The 17,304-nt window shown below is 40.7% G+C and overlaps 3 protein-coding genes across 3 annotated transcripts in view; 2 read left to right on the top strand and 1 right to left on the bottom strand.

The window, feature by feature from the left end:
• The window catches only part of LOC102214430 (cyclin-Y-like), a 19,151-nt gene extending 18,378 nt beyond the window's left edge, over positions 1 to 773 (top strand). Inside the window, exons 10-11 of the mRNA XM_005740767.1 lie at positions 97 to 136; positions 657 to 773. Of these exons, the coding sequence (XP_005740824.1) occupies positions 97 to 136; positions 657 to 773 (157 nt within the window). The remainder of the gene's footprint in view (positions 1 to 96; positions 137 to 656) is intronic.
• Positions 774 to 3,868: 3,095 nt separating this feature from the next.
• LOC102214156 (gap junction delta-4 protein-like) lies at positions 3,869 to 4,951 on the top strand. Its single transcript, XM_005740766.1, has one exon. The coding sequence runs from the start codon at positions 3,869 to 3,871 to the stop codon at positions 4,949 to 4,951; it is 1,083 nt and encodes a 360-aa protein (XP_005740823.1).
• A 6,631-nt stretch (positions 4,952 to 11,582) lies between these two features.
• LOC102208532 (frizzled-8-like) lies at positions 11,583 to 14,342 on the bottom strand. The gene has a single exon (XM_005740745.1). It carries the CDS (start codon positions 14,076 to 14,078, stop codon positions 12,333 to 12,335), a length of 1,746 nt encoding a protein of 581 aa, XP_005740802.1. The 5' UTR covers positions 14,079 to 14,342; the 3' UTR covers positions 11,583 to 12,332.
• Between the last annotated feature and the right edge of the window lie 2,962 nt (positions 14,343 to 17,304).

The following is a 17,304-nucleotide window of genomic DNA, read 5'->3' as shown; positions in this document are numbered from 1 at the left end:
AAAATAAAGAAACTCAAAGCCAATAAATATAGGAGTTATAAATTGTTCCAGATTGTAACAATTCAGCTTTGCCCGATTGCCACCGTTATTTCTCAGGGTTAGCAACATAGAGAAGGGAACTAAAGGGATAAGTCAAGTACTGCATTTATTAAAACTAGTTAACTAAAAAGAACCAATTATGTAGCGTGGAGAGGCTTTGCTCCTGTAGAGCCTGCTGGCTGTAAGAGACTGTGCATGTCGGAGGTGTCACTGACTGATCAGGGCAACTAATTGCTGATTGGGCTTTCAATTTTGTTTGTATAGCGCCAAGGTGCTTTATTTTGTAAGGTAAAGACTCCACAATAATACAGAGAAAATCCCAATAATCAGACGACCGTCTACGAGCAAAGTACTGGGCAACAGCAGGAAGGAAAAACTCCCTTTTAAGAGGCCGAAAGGAAGAAAAAAAACCAGTTTAGCAGGATAGGACAATTACCTTTACAAATCTTCCGGTGTATTGAAAATGTGTAAAGGGGCGTCAAATTGCACTATTTACTTTTAAACAAGATTTGAAAAGTTTTCTAGAAACTAAAACGTTAATGCTTCAATCACATTAAAGCCCTGCACGCAGCCAAATGACAACGATATCTTAAAATTCCTTTATGCCCTTTTTGCAGGCCATCTCCAGGCTATGTGATGACAAGTACAAAGACGTGCGGAAAGCTGCCAGGAAGCGCTCGGCGAGCACGGACAATCTATGCGGGATCCGATGGGTTCCTGCAATCCTCTCTTAACCACTAATATGCTGTCATATAGTGAAGAGTGACATCGTGCTACAGACGCTGCCTGAAGGAGAAAATGTGTGTTTGTGCTCAGTGGAAGTGTGTCAGTGTGAATGGACCCAGGATGCAAAGCTACATTCTGGAACAGCGAGTGCAACCTGGCACCATCCAATGGACCTGGAGTCAAGAATCGCAAACTACAGTTTAAGCGAACAAGACGTGTTTCTACTTTAACTTAATGCCTTCATAGTGCCTCGATATTTTTGTACTGTGAGAGGGAAGGGAGTTACTGGTTGCCACGTCAACCATTCAAAGACATTCGGAGACAACTCTAGTTTTGGAGTATAAAGGAAATCCAGGACAAGACAAAGGTCTGAAACTTTTGAGGACATGGCATTGTCAACCTGTCTCAGTGTAAAAAGTCTCAGTTCGGCTTTCTGGTTTTGTCCAGACAAATCTCTCGGTTTTAACTAGCTTCAGAGATTCTAAATAACCTGTCTTTCAGATAACCCTGCGTATTATTTATTTATTTTCTAAGTACTTTTCAAAATTTTCAACTGTGTTTGGCAATTAGTAGTGTAGCACAGGACTTTCTACTGGTTATTTATTTCTTTGATGGGAGTAAGAATAATAAAGATTTCTTCTCTGGAAATATTCAAGGTTTACAGTTCTAGTGTACCTCTTTATGCTCAGGTAGTCTGGTTGATATGTCGATTGACTGTAATGCTCCTCATTTCAGTTATTGGGAGGATAAATGAGATTAGATAATGAAATAAACACCATAGAAAGAAAGGGCTAGAATACATTTAAAGTATCCCTATAGATGTATCAGTATAGCAAAAATCACCAGGTTTTCCTTCAGTAACATGACTCCACCAATTCAAAAGCAGGAGACAGCACGACCCTCTGCTGACATCTAGTGGTCATTTGAGGTGTTGCAGAAAAAGGCTGCCAGTCCAGGGTACGGTCATTTAAAAAGAGTAGTTTACCGAAACTACCATAAAATTCTACCATACCGCAGACGAAGTTACGTTACGTGTTAACATTACATCAAAAAAGTATCTGCAACACATGTGTCAGAGAACATGTTTCCTATTATCCCAAATAATCCACATTTCTTGCAGTGAACAGTCTTTATAGACGTTGTAGTCAAATTATACACAGTAATTTTTGTTACTGGCTGAATGGGGGAAAAAAAAGAGAAAAGATAGGTGAAAAGATAGAAAGTTGTTTTGTACTGAACATTTATTTAACAAATATCCATTTACTGTCAAACTCAAATGTGCTGTTGCTACTTAACAAAATGTTTTATAGTCAAGTAAAATTTAATGTCTATCTTCAAACAAAGAGAATGACATAACTGGTCTGACAAGTGCACTGACCACTGGATGCTGATCTATTGCAGATGTGAGGAGGCTACCCAACATTCCTTTGTTTATATATGTTCAGTATTATAGCATTACTGACTGTATATATCATATTTACTGTTCATCTGGAAAATCTGATAAAAAGCCCCGGTCTCATGAGCTTCATGCTCAGTGTATCCTACCCTACTGTCTTTATTTACAGTATTAACATGTTCTTGGATGGATGCTTGAAGGACTTGCTGACGTGTCTGGGTTAAAGGGTTTCTGTTTTGCTACTTCTCAAACCCTGTGAAACCCAAAGTTCCTCAAATATAGGGGGTAAGCCAAAAAAGAGAGCTGTTTTCCTTGTGTTTGATGAGGTCATTTTTGTAGTTATACAAGTTTTCACAGGACATGTTAGTAAGATAGCACGCAACTAAATAACAATATGAACCAAAGAAAAGTGTATTAATTGTATAACTGCAACTTCACAAATATCTAATGCCTCAAATCCCACAAAGTTCTTCTCTCATACCCCAAAATATTTTTTTTTATTAGAAGCAAAGTAAACACAGGTCTTATCTACTAGTTATGTATGATTGGTAGTCTTTGATCATCAACAACGTGTCCTTGATAAAGGGTGTCTTGAATCCCTGTGTTTAATCATGACAAGCTAGTACTACTGCTTAATCTTTCAATTCCCACTCACCTTTAAAAACTTTGTTTTGTAATTTGGTTTTTTTCATTTGGGCAAGATATGAATTTTTCCATGTTTCTTTTCACCTCAGTGTCTCAATGCTAAACCAGTAAAATATAGAAATATAGTGTAGTTATTTTGGAAATTAACTTTGTACAGTGTGTAAAGAGTTCAAAAACTGAAACAGGTTAAATTTAAGTTATTTATGGATGTGACTGATTTGTGTTTTTAATAAAACAAAATATTCTCGTTTGATAAGTCGTTGTCCTTTAATTATTTTTTTATGTTTTTATGGTCATGTTGTAATTATGCTTCTGGTGTTATCTAATTAGTATCAAATTAATTATTTTGTGGTGTGACTGCCTGTTTCACCTTAGCGGATGATTAACAGATAACAAACCTGGCCATGTGTGAGTGTGACGGCCAGTTTCCAGTAAAGTTGACTTGTACCTAGACATCCCAACAATGCTTTGATGGCAGCACGGTAAGAATAGCTCTCTCCGCAGGTCCTGTGCTCTGCAGACAGGGGTAAGAGGCACTATCAGCGCGTTAGAGGTCAGTGTGTTTAGTGGGGAGCGCTGACGATCAGCATTGTGATTTTAGAAGCAAGTTAAAGGAGAGAGCAACTCGGGGGACATCACCTCGAAACATCATCAGAAGTCGGACTTGCCAGTTTAAAAGAGGCGTTGAATGAGGATGATGGGGGCGAAAGAGATATTCTTCATCACTATAAATCAAAATGTGTCCTTTATTGGTAAGTCTGTGTGGCAGAATATTCAAATTAACGAGTGACATCATTAAAACGTTTTCATGAATTATTTGTGTATAAGCGGGTGCTTTATAATGATTTATCACTCTAACACGACACAAGGATTTCCTGTGACAATTTACTGTTGCTATTATTTTTAAATTACTAACATTAATGCATTATATGCTTATTTAGCTGTATTTAACTTTACTTAAAAAATACAGCTTCTTATTAGGCATTGAAAAGATTTGGTAGCACATATTCATATTCACACATATTCACCATCTCCATTACAGGCAAAACCTGGTGGATACTGATGTTGGTTTTCCGTCTGCTTGTCCTCCTCCTGGCCGGCTTCACGCTCTTTAGTGACGAACAGGACAGATTTAACTGTAACACCATGCAGCCAGGCTGCTCTAACGTGTGCTTTGATCTATTTGCTCCCGTCTCTGTCCTCCGTCTCTGGCTCTTCCATCTTACTCTTCTTGGTCTTCCCCATTTGATGTTTGCCACCTACATCATGCACAAAGTTTTGTCATGTCCCTATTTTGGAGGTTTCTACTGGGGCAGGAGTCGAGGAGGCTCGCCTTGCAGCGAGAATTCAGAATCCTCGAGAGAGTCGTCCTCGCATAAAGCCATGCTTCATGACCTCCCACTTGGGAGGTCATGCGTGGGAGCGCCACGCTTCTACGGCGCTTACTTCATAGTTATAATTCTACGAATTCTTCTAGAAGCTATTTTTAGCGCAGCCCAGTTCTTTCTCTTTGGTTTGTCGATTCCTAAGAGTTTCCTCTGTTATGAGGCTCCCTGCACATCTGGAGTTGAATGCTACATATCCAGACCAACAGAAAAGAACTTAATGCTCAACTTCATGCTCTGCGTTGCGTTTTTATCAGTCCTGTTAAGTTTGGTTGATTTGGTGAACTCTGTGAAAGCAATGCTGAGGTGGAGGAGGAAGAGGGAGATGCTGATGGAGGAGATAAGTAATAGAGAGCAAAACAGCATGTTTAGAGTGGCAACTGTGACAGAAGACACTGATATTCTTTTAACCAGACGATCCAGCCCAAGTGGAAGCTCAAAGGTGAATGGCCTCAGAGATGAAAAACCTGCTGATGCAGTTGTGCCAAATAGTGGACTTTTTCAAATGAAGGCGAGTGTTGGGACCACGGTTAGAACTAGTGCAGCTAATGACAAGAGGCCAGAAAATACAGATGGCAAAGAGGTGATGCCTCGGTCACCCACAAGCACTTCAGTGTCATCTCACTTTGCCCCTCAGCACCACTTAAAACCTCCACTGTTCTCTCAAACAGACAAGGGATCACCAACGAACCCCAGAGCAACAACACCAATCCGGCAGTGTCGTAACGACGGATCTCAAGACAAGAGAGCATGGGTCTAATTGGCTGACCGTGGCTGTTCATTATTGGCCCTGCACACACATTTACCTCATTAACAAAACCAAATATTTTGCTAGATGTGAATAAATAAGTTCTTCTTTACCAGGAAGTTCTGGGAATTATGGACTAATAAAATTTACAGTTGATAAAATACTGTAAATTCTGAAATAGGGACCTCATAGCGAGAGCCCTGCAGCTTCCTCCAGCTCTATAGAACTTTTTTATCATCTTTTAGCATGTTGTTTTGATTTGATGACCACTCCACTCTCATAAAATGTGTTTATCCTTTTAATTTTGCAGAAAAATAAAGTTACCAGCTAGAAACCTAAAGTTGTTTTTCTACTAATGAATACAGATATTGTTGGAGATTAACACCAGAGCTAAAAGGAGAAGGAAAACGGTCCTAACCATGCTGTAGTGCTTCTCTATACATGTAAACACAAATGCTAACTAACATGTACATCATGCCAACATTAAAAGAACATAATGTGTCAGAGTTTTGCTTTACATTTTCTTCAATTTCCTCCAAGTGGCTCAAAATCATTTAATGCTGCTTTAAAACACACAGTGCAGATTTTGTATTTCAGCATGTCAAATGTTACATGTTGAGCAGCTACATATTAGAAATAAATACATTTCTTTCATGACAAAAAAAAGCTAAATTCTAAGAATCAAAGCCATCTTGATAGGACAAAATTCACTGTTAACTCTATGAAACAGTCATAGCAGGTCTGAGCATGTTTATTTTACACCCTGAGCTATTTGTGTTTCATTATGAGAAAAGGAGGCGTTCAAAATAAGTAAGGAAAAAATCCCCGACTGCTTCATCGAGGCTGACCTTAATAAAGTAGCGGTAACAGTGCTCAGCTGTTGTCTGGATTACTGTGTCTGGCAGTGCGTCTAGCAGCCACAACCAATGCACACCAACCTGACTTCTGACCTCTCATATGACCAGCTGATGACCTCGCCATGACCTGACTTAAGCTAACCCTGCTCAGGTTACATCAGACTTCAGCCTAGTCACCTCCATCAAACAAGATCAGCTCAACATGCAATGCAAACTTTTACATTTTAACGTACAGGTCAGGGAGTGCTGCTGCTAAAAAGATGAAATAATGCCATCATGACACATTAGATCTATTCTTTGCTTTTTTCTGAAAGTAAAGGCGCACAGTTTGTTTCTAATGAAGGAGAACATCAACAGAGTACAGGAGTAGTTGATGGGCACTTGATGGATATTTTCTGTGAATGTCAGGCTTTACATTGCTGTTGTTTCATCATTTGAGTAATCTACTCTCTCCCGTGAGTAACTGATTATTTGTTGTGCGTCTTTTATTATTTGTCTCACAGTAAGAACTGTTGGTTTCTTTGTGCACTTAGACAATTTCTGTGTGAAGTCATTTTTAAACACAGTAATGTGACATTTCTGCCATATAAATATCTAAACTTGTGCAGAAAAACAAAACTTTGATGACTTTCCATCCATCTTTATTTGCTCATCTAATTCAGATTGGCAGCCTATCCCAGCCCCATAGGACAAGAAGCAGGGTACACCCTGGACACGTTGCCAGTCTGCCACAGCGCCAACACAGAGGGGCACTCACATTCACGCCTATGGGCAATTTAGAGTCACCAGTTATCCTAAACTCCTAGAAGCTGGAGTACCCACACGCAAAGGCCTCATCCTTTCTGTGGATTTGAACCCAGGACCTTCTTGCTGTGAGGCAGCAGTGTGAACCACCATTTTACATTCAAAGAAACATTTACTGTCCATTGTCATGCAGGAGTTCTATGTAATTACTGAGCTCAGTCTGTTTAAATCAGTGACTGTGAACAAAACAATAGAGCACCTACAGTGTTGCATGACTCCTTAACACATGCCTCGTGCTCTTCTCATTGTCCTGCTGTGCTATTTGGGGCAGCTAAAACACAAAGCAGTATTAGGAGGCTGGCACGTCATCAGCTGGGTGCTCTGACAAAGGACTGCACTGTCACTGGTGTTGGTTCACAGGTCAGACCAGCTAATTAAAAGATGTTTACACACAGAACCTTTTACAGAAGTGTCTAAAACTCCATAAAAATGTGATTAAAGCAAATGTATGTGGACATCTACGCATTATGCTGATATGTGATAGCTGGACATCGCTTATTTCCTTACTGTAGGCATTTCTCCAGATTTAGGAACCTCGCTGCACACAATTATTCTCACTCAGGCCCAACAGCATGGACACTGTCATTATGAACTTTGCGGTCAATGAATTTCTTCTCAACCAAATCAGGGAAGCCATGCACAGAACTTTATCAATGGAAACCCATTAATGTCTTTATATACTTCTGGTTTTGGGTTCAATGTCATGGGTGATTATTTAATAATTACAGCTCAATGATTTTCTTTAATAGTTTGCTGATTACTGCTTTTACTGCCACCTTCTGGTCAAGGAAGGAGAAACACAGCCAACAGGACAGAAAGGAGTGAGCGTCAATTCAGTTTTTTAACTCAACTCAGTTCAATTTAGTTCAACACCTATAAAAGTAAATCATATACAAGACTGTAATGATTGATAAAACATAAATAATGCTTACATTTCCATGTAAGTGTGATCCATTATTTCTTTGATTAAAGCTCCGGTCAGTTTCCATTTTTTAATAAAAAAATAAATGCATATTTCATTCATTGTTAAATGTTTAATTCTGAAACCAAGTTCTTCTTTTGTGGAGTCTGTGTTGTATATCAGTACAAAGCAGAGAATTAAGAGTTGACACTTAGACTTCTCATCGATCCTCAGCTGGAGTTGACGCGTCAACCTGCGAGCGCCTCCGGTGTTATAACGCGGTCGGATCTCATGGGTGACAGACGGAGGAGATTGAGAAGTAAGAGGGAAAACTCAACATTGACCACAGCAGCACATCAGAGAAGATGTCAGAGGCATCAAAAATATTGATCCCTCAGCACCCTTCTCACCTATGAGGATGTAGCTGAGATGAATGGGAGGATAAGGTTGTCCCTGATGACTATACAGAGAAAGAGAAAATCTATCATGCCCCCTTTGATGTTCTTGATACAGGGATTGGAGAGTAAATAAATAAATAAAAGAGAGAGAGAGAGAGAGACAACGAGCCTATGTGAAGAAATGTTGAATAGCTTTCAGGTGTTTTCTTACAGTAGCTGTGGCTTCTTGTCTGCAGATTAGCTTATTAAAGAGCCGAAGCAGAAGACAAAAAAGCTCACGAATTAATTTCAGCAAACACATGAAAATCTTTTTGAAAAGGAGAAAATGTTTCAGCCAGCATTTCCCTGGCTTGTGCTGTGAGCAAAGCTTATGCTTTATGTACATCATTAAAAAGGACCTTGATGCAATTATCATTTCTTCTAAAGCATAAACACTTAGAAGCCCCTTTTCTAGTGTCTTACTAAAGCGTTCTTTGTCATGTCATTTTGAATCCTGTTTATTATTAAAAATCTTCAGTTTGTTTCCCAAGTTTGCGTTTCATTTATTATTTCAACCCTTTTGTTTTATCTCTGTTGTAGGTTGAGTTTTTTTTTTTTTATTTTTTTTTTTACACTTGTAATCCTGCATTTTCAGATTCCTGGTGTCTGGTGTTCCCATGTTCTGGTTTTCTCCACCTCTCTCATCCCCTTGTGTGTATAAGTAACCTTCTCTTACCTGTGTTCCCTTGTTGCATCGTACTGATTTCCTGCCTGCCTCTTTCCCTCTGTGTTATCTTGCCATTTGCATTGTTTGTTACTCTGCATCTTGGACTCTGTTTTGGATTCATGTTTGTATTAGAGGTCCAAAAGTGCTAGCACCTACACTTTTTAATGAACCATAAACTTTACGGCAAATGCCCACATCAATCATATTCTATTGACCCTGGTCATAACTCTGATTTTCAAGTGAAAGATAATCTTTGCTCACTCTGTCCCTGCTTGTAAGAAAAATGAAAATAAAATGAAAAATTAAAAACATCTAAAACAAAGTGGATGTTTTAATCATTAAGACATTTACTGGAGGAATCCATTCTGCACAATCAGATATGTCCAAAGCGATCAAGTTACAGCTAATAATTATTTAGTGGGCTGATCTTTTTGCCCCTGCATGCCAGACAAATATGACCTCTGACCTGTGACCTCTGCACCCTTCACCTCGCATAACTTGACATGTAGGCATTTGCGATTTTAAAAATGCAGGTAGAGTAAACTTGATGGGTCTTAATAGCATTTATGTAATCCTGTCAAAAACTACACAGATAAATAAAAAAAACATTCACTTTTACCTAGTGGTATTAAAAATTATTTCTTATAAGCTTATTAGAATATCAGTGGGCTAATTTTATGACACTGTAGAGCTTAGAAAGCAGGTTTTCATTTGGCCACATTGGCTTGTCAAACTTCTCATGCAGCTATTTATTATTATTATTTTTAAGTCATTCATTTTCCTTAAACACTTCTTTTCAGAGTAATGTGGCATTTGTTCTAGCATGCTCCGAGACAGAAAGCAGTGAGGTCCTCCGTCCATCACAGACCTGTCAGTTAGCACTGTTTGCTTAAGACTGCATTGTAAATCAGCCCTGACATGACAATGGTTGATAATGAAAGCTAAATGCTCTCCCCCCAGCTCTGTATACTCTATGAAATTAAAGGTTCCTATTGCTATGTGACCTTTAACAGCCCATATAAGCCATTCAGACATCTTAACATGATTTATTCCCAACCAGTCACAGTTTGACATCGAATTAGGTCATTATACAAAGACTGCATTCACGAAGGTCCTAATTGGAGGAAACTAAGACGAGTTGGGCTCTCTGGGTTTTACCAATAGGATCTGGCTGCGATGAGCTGAACTGGCAAGTCAGCGTCTTGTTTATGTTAGAAGGAGATGGATCGGGCACGACCTCTCGACCCATTTCCTCTGTTGATTTTTTGCTTGTGGGCTTAAGGGAGCATGCCCAACCCCCCTGCCACAACACAAATATACACACACCACGGGAAGAGGAAGCAAACTTGTCTCATGCCTAACAAGTAGTGGCAGAGCAATTTGTTCTGAGACAAATTGAAACATGTCAAAATGGCCTCTGTAGGAAATAAGTGATTCGAACTGATGCCCTGTGTGCAGACAGAATCAGGTCACTTAAAAGCCATTTAATGTTGGAGTCAGAAATGTCCATATGTTTACCTAAAAATAGTAATAAAACAAACCCCATAAACAGAATAAACACCTATTCACAAAAAAATAATAAATAAATCACTGACCACTTAATAGGTGAAGACAACTGTTCTCCTTATTTTTGATCTGAAAATTCGTAAAATATGTATTTAATTTAATTTTCCATATGATTTGTGATGTATGGAAACTTTACAGCTTTAACTGGGAGTGTTTGGGGAAAAAGGAAATGGAAATTTTTGAAAGGATCTTCATTAAGATGACAGATTGTTTTTAGAGGCATTATCTTACATAAGAGTTGAGCCTTATCTTCATACTCTCAGATTAAACGAAGGTTTTTCAGGCTTTATGTTAAATTAAACTAATTTGTAGCTGCTACTGTTAGTTTTGTGCTTTGTGAGTCACTGATGGCTGACAGCTTTTAATAATTTGACCAGAAGATGGCGGCATTTTATTATCGTTTCCCTCGTTCTTAGCGAAGTACAATTTTCCCCCAAATTTTGAACACATAAGGTTTTGCTGTAACATTTGAGTTTATGAATAGCGTGTGGATTTATCATGCTGGAGAACAGGAATCATTTTTTTCCTTTTCCAAATTATGGACACAAATAGAACCACAATGGGGGTGATGGTGTTCAACAGGATAAGCGGACCACACACTGCAAAGACGTGATCACGATGGAGAGAGTTTCAAATCTGTCTCTCCTCTCTGACGTCTTAATTAGAAGCCTCGGTCATCACATTTGTAAATGATCCATCTTATTAAGAGTTATGTGAGCCTTCAGCTTAAACCTCTTATAATAAGCATTTTTTGTCCTGGCTTAACAGACGGTTTCTTCTTTAACTTCTGATGGCCAAACCAAAAATAACACCGGGAATAACAAATGTCCCTCTTCCACTACCGCTGTTCCAAAAACGAATAACTGAAAACTGGGCGATCTATGTGGGATAAAGTAAAATGTGAGACATTAAGCTCGACAGAGAACAGAAGTCAAGAGTTAATAACAAATCTTAAGCGGAGGGGGCTTTAAACTAAGAAGACCACCTGTAGTTTCACCATTGCCGTGCCGATATTGTTCTCCTCGTCTCACAGCATGTAAATCTGCAGCACCAGGGACGCTTAATAGAGCTTATCCCACGTGACTACAAAAGCAATTTACATGTTTTAGTTAAATATAAATGAAACTACAGCTGTCATAGCTCAGCCATTGCGCACAGAGATGCTGAGACTTCAGCACCTTGCGCACTCTGCTCATCAGTCTGAATGCTGAGATGCTGCTTCAAGGCATGAATTGCATCAACAACTTAAAAACAAAAACTAAGAAATACACAGTTTGACAGTGTCAGATTCCAGGAGAAACAAGTATTGAGAATAACCAGGAAACATGAGTAAACGTTCAATAAAAGTTGTTTTATTCTCAAAATAAAATCTTCTATCAAAATGGAAATTATATATATTTACAGTCTCGTAAAATTCAATGTACAAATGTACAATGTATGTACACCAATAATTATATAAATACACTTTATGCGCAAATGCAACCCGTACGAGGCAGTATTAAGGCATTGATTAATGTACGCATAAATCCATCTTGTAGACAAAACAGCCCAGCAATGGCCTCATTTCTAGCAGAACAGTCTCATTGTGAATATTGTGTTTAAGACACAGCGGCTCTTTGCAGTGAGAATAAGGAGATACTCAGATATACCTTATAACCTATCGACAAGGGGGATCTTGTCAGCTGTGTGCATTCAATTAAGCCCAGATAAGACTCTGCATTCTTCGTGCCAGGTACATTGTTCTGCTGCTGACAGTCTCATTATTTAAAGAGAAGCCATTAGGCGCTCATTAATGTGCTAATTACAACACGCTGATGGACAATCCCAACACAATTAGTCACCCCTCCCCCTCTCAAACCCTCTATTCAAAACCCCTGGACGTCACTGGAAGAAGGCAAGGGAAGAGCACTTTCCATAAGTCAAACTGATCTAAGTTTTATAAGCAAACCGGAGCATAAATCCATTAAACTTTCACATTAGGGGAGTGCTCAGGAACAAAGTTTGACTTTAACTAGCAGTTTGGGGACTGACGTTTAATAATTTACCCATTAAAAACAAAACAAAAATCATTCTCTATGACACATTGCCCCCAGAAAGCTGGTTTTAAGTCTTTAGTGTCAAATGACATGAGATTGGGCAACTGGGCGTCCAATCCACCTGATCAAACCCGGGAAAGTGGCATCTGTTTGGGGCAGGAGACGGAACTGGCCGTCCCAGACCTCCAGGTCAGTCCAGTGCTCACGTCACTGTACATGGAGCCCGCTGAGGCTTTACTACCCCAGCAGCACCGCGTGCAAAAAGTCCTCCAGGAGTCCAAGGTCTTCCCGGACCAGATCCAAGCTCCCGACGTGATACCCACCAGGAGGCACATGAAGTATTTCAGCATAAACACAGCATAGTCTGGCCTCTGCCTGTTCGGGTCCGTCATGCACGTACAGTTGTGCGTAATTTCCCACGTCTGCCTGTTATGCTGCTCGTAAAAGTAACACGCCACTATGACAGTGGCCGGGACTGTATATAAAACAGTGAAAACTCCTATCCTGATCATCAGCCTCTCCAGTTTATCAGTTTTTGTGCCTCCTTGTTTGATAACACTCCTGATCCTGAACAGCGAGACGAAGCCGGCCAGCAGAAACATGGTACCGATGAACAGGTAGATAACCAGCGGTGCCAACACAAAGCCCCGCAAGTTGTCCAAATTCTGGTTGCCTACATAGCAAATCCCGGCTACGGAGTCCCCGTCCACTGAGCTCAGAGCCAGAACCGCGATGGACTTCATGCTGGGAATGAGCCAGGCGGCTAAATGAAAGTACTGTGAGTAACTGGCTATTGCCTCGTTACCCCACTTCATACCTGCAGCGAGAAACCAAGTGAGGGACAGAATCACCCACCAGATCGAGCTGGCCATGCCAAAGAAGTAGATCAGCAGAAAAACGATGGTACAGAGAGCAGGACCAGTGGTTTCATAGTGAATGTATTCTCCGCCGTTTTCTCTATTGCAGGCAACTTCTTCGTGTCCAGCGATCAGTCTGACAATATATCCAACTGACACGAACATGTAGCAGGCGGAGAGGAATATGATGGGGCGCTCCGGGTACTTAAACCTCTCCATATCAATTAAAAAGGTCGCCACAGTTGCAAAAGTGGAGATGAAACACAGAACCGACCACAGGCCGATCCAAAAGGCAGTAAAAGTCCTCTCTTCTGGTGTAAAGTAAGGGTTGTGGCACGGAATGGCACAGTTCAAGATCTGTCCAGTTTTGACGCGGTTGTGCAGAGGGTGGCTGTCGCTGGTAACGGGCACCATGGGCGCACGGCAGAAGCATCCCGTTTCACACGTAGACGCTGCTGGTTTGTGCTTACCGGGGATCCCACGACCATAGCCGCTCTTCTTCTTGGTGTTGTACGGCTTTAAGGGTCGGTTGGTTGGCTTCGCCACCACAGGAGAGACAGTGGTGGTCTGGCTGCGGTTGTAGTCCATGCACAGCGTGTCCTGGTTGCCTTGTTCGGGCAGCAGGTCGCATCTCATCCGGTCTGGCCACGGGAAGCCGTACTGTCTCATGAGCGGCGCACATCCAGCTTTGGCCCGCTCACACACACTCCTGCACGGTGGCAGCGGTTTCTTGTAGTCTTCAAGGCAGATCGGTGTGTACATACTGCAGAGGAAGAAGCGCAAGTCGGGGGAACACTTTATTTCCACCAGCGGCCAGAACTGGTGCACTTCCAGGCCGGCTTCGTCCTGCGTGTCGTGTTTGAACTGGTTGGGCATGTAGGTGTAGTTGTAGCCGATGCCTTTGCACAGAGGTACGGAGATCTCCTGGCACTGGAGCTCTTTGGCAGCCAAGCAGCGCGTTCCGTGCAGAACCAGGGTTAACAGCACGCACCATCCCGGGATGCTCCTATCCATCGTTGTTTTCTGTGCGCGTTTTGTCCTCCAAAGTCAGAGCGAACTTGCTTTTTGCAAGCAGGCTGCAAGTCCAGTTAATCCAGGAGAAGTGCCAAACTCATGCTAATGCGCACGCAGTTTGCGAGTATGTTTAGTACGTGTGATATCCAACACAGGCGTTTTACTTTCTGAAAATCTGTGGATACTTCCAGTCTACCCTCCCTCTCTCTCTCTCTCTCACTCCTTTGTGTCGGTGCAGCACCGCGTCTCTGCCTGCATGCTCTGTAACACACGGGAGCGTTTGGCTTTATACGAGCTGGAAGAGGACACTCCCTCAGCCTGGGCGGAGAGGAAGAGTAAGTCAAGTCAATCAAGACTTCCTTCTATAGGTGTTTGTTTAAAATGTTCACCCTGGTGGAAGGGTTATAATCACTTTGCCCTTGTTTGCACTCCCCCAAGAGACACACACAGACGCAGAGTCACAGCGCCCTTTACAAACAAGGAAAAGTTATCAAAAAATAAATACATTATGCAGGAATGTAAATAGGAATGCAGACAGCCAACTAATAGGATACAAATGAACTAATTAGGGTGTGGACTTAATACATTAGTGCCTGTTCTCTTGGTGGTGGGTTGTAGGTCAAAACACTTGACTCAATCATTCATTTTCTCAAAAATGCAACATGAAATGAAGGAGAAAACTAAAATGTTAGCTGTTTTTTCTACTGAATTTATAACGTCTACCTTTAAAATGATAAGGAGCATCAAGTGCTGTAGTGATTGCCATTACCAAAATAGTAAGCAAATCAGATTCTCAGCAGACTCACAGGATTCATCTGCAGAGGATGGAAATATTACATCTTGTACCTACACAACACCAGATCACTTTATTCTGTCACAGCTCTTAAGAATCAGAATCAGAATCAGAATGGGGTTTATTGCCAGATGTTGAGGTTTACAACATTAGGAAATTGCTGCGGTGCTTCAGTGCAAACAATAAGAATTAAAGTGCTATGTAGAAAGAAAGATATGTGCATGGGATATACATGAGAATAAGAATTATGAGTGCTACATAGAAAGATATATACATGAGTGCAGGTGGTGATCGGTGCCAAACATGAAATGATGCAGTGACACAGCGTAGGGTCATGTGTTAGTGGCGGGGACAGTCATGTGGTTATTGTTCATGTGTCCAACAGCAGAGGGGAAGAAACTGTTCTTATGGCGAGAGGTTCTGGTGCGAATGGACCGGAGCCTCCTGCCTGAGGGGAGCAGGTCAAACAGACTGTGTCCAGGGTGAGAAGGGTCAGCTGAGATCCAAGCTGCACGCCGCAGTGTCCTGGAGGTGTACAGGTCCTGCAGAGATGGGAGTCTGCAGCCAATCACCTTCTCAGCAGAGCGCACAACACGCTGCAGTCTCTGTTTCTGTCTCTGTCTCTGTAAGTTAGAATTTAAGAATGCTACTTTAATATCTGGGCAGTTTCTGAAAATTAGCTTTTTGACTAATTTCACAGGATTTCTCGTTTCATTAATGTTGTCAAATTAATGAATTAAACAAAAAAATATGGCTGTCTTCCCCCAGTGAAGCCTGCTCTGTACTTTAGCTGGTTTTCATTGACAATCTTTCAAGTTAATCAGTGGATCAAACATCTTCCAGTCCCAACCTATACAAGTAGGAAAAAAGAGCTGTCATTGCTGCTGATGATACAGCATATTCCCAATCATCAGTGCCTGATCCATTCAAATTTTAACTTGCCTAAATCTAAAGAGAAAACAGTTTTGCTCATTCGCTGTTTAAAGCCACATGGACAAACTAGTTTCTCTGGTTTTTAATTGGAAACCAGTATAAACTCAGTTTTGCATGCAAAACTCCTGGTTCACATTGAAGATGAGCTTGATAAAATTAATTTCACTAATATTCTGTAAACAAATGGTTGTGAAGGCCACAAGGAAACACTCCTTTTTGATGCTGTCTGTCATTTAGACACAATCCAGTGCAATGAAAAAACTCCTGCCCTTATATCTTACAATGTAAATATGTTTCTGTGGCCTACATGAAAATGTTTGTACATGCACATTTGCATGTGTCTTCTTGCATGTAGGATAACTACTACGGGGAAAATGTGTGTGTGGTAAGGGTGGTTGCTATAGTCTTGTTAGCGCACAGCAGGGGGTCGTCTTGTTTGAAAGGGAGGGGGCTGTTTGTCTTAATGCTGGTGCCAATGTTTCAGTAAGATCATGCTGGGCCAGCGATTACTGCAACACACCACAGGCCTAATAGACAGGATAGTGTGTGTGTGTGTGTGTGTTTGCAAACAGTTTCAGAGCTCAGCTCTAAGAGAATAAGCTAACATGGGCAAATACAGCATTGTGATAGCACTAATTAAAGTCATTCACACTTCTTATTGGATTCAGCAGCTTCAAATGGAGCTGAGACAGTTTGGCAGACAGGCAGTGTGTTTCCAATCCACAGGTTTTATCAGAACTAATTAGCCCCAAACTCCAGTATTTGCAAAAGGCTGCTTGTTTCAGCTGGGTTTGGATTCTCCAATGTGTGGGGTTGTGTGGTTTCTGGCTAAACTCTCAATAAGAAAACCTCTAATCAAATCAATAAAAGAGCAAAACTGCTTTTATTTACCATTATCAGACAAACATGTCTTTCTAAATATGGATAGCTGTTGTTCTATCACAGCTTTATTTATAAGATACATATTTTTTTTCTTTTAAGTCAATCTAATCCCAAACGTATAGGTTAACCTCGCAACATACAGAAGAACTTAAAACTAGCCCTCAGATTATCTAACACGTAAAAACAGAGGTTCTTCTATTCTAAAGGAAGAATGCACAGAACTAATCGGATTCTGTCAGTGGTATAATTGCGGTTTTTCAAAATAAAAATATATTCTTGCCAAATTCCCCTGGATCCATCCTGAATTCCCAGTTAACCTTCAACTCTCTTCAGATAATAATTTAAAGTATATTTCAGCATATTAAAGTGTTTCCAGTTACAAATGTGTCAGCAGATTTGCACATTAAGAAAACTTTTCAAAACCCAAGTCATGACTTGAGTTACATGCACTTCATTTACCTGCAATATGGACAGACAGAAAAAAGGAAACAAAAACAAATAGTCCTTTTCCTGCTCACTGTAATCAGCTGACTTCACTTTGTGTGGAAGGAGTTGAAAAATAGCAGAATGGTCTGAGACTGCCGAGGAGTAGCAAGAAGAATATTACTTCCAGTTCAA

This window comes from Pundamilia nyererei, unplaced genomic scaffold (assembly GCF_000239375.1).
Source record: "Pundamilia nyererei isolate P.nyererei 1_Seehausen unplaced genomic scaffold, PunNye1.0 scaffold00103, whole genome shotgun sequence".
NCBI classification, from domain to species: Eukaryota; Metazoa; Chordata; class Actinopteri; order Cichliformes; family Cichlidae; genus Pundamilia; species Pundamilia nyererei.
Note: the sequence above shows the minus strand (reverse complement) of the source record. Positions and strands in the feature narration are given on the sequence as shown.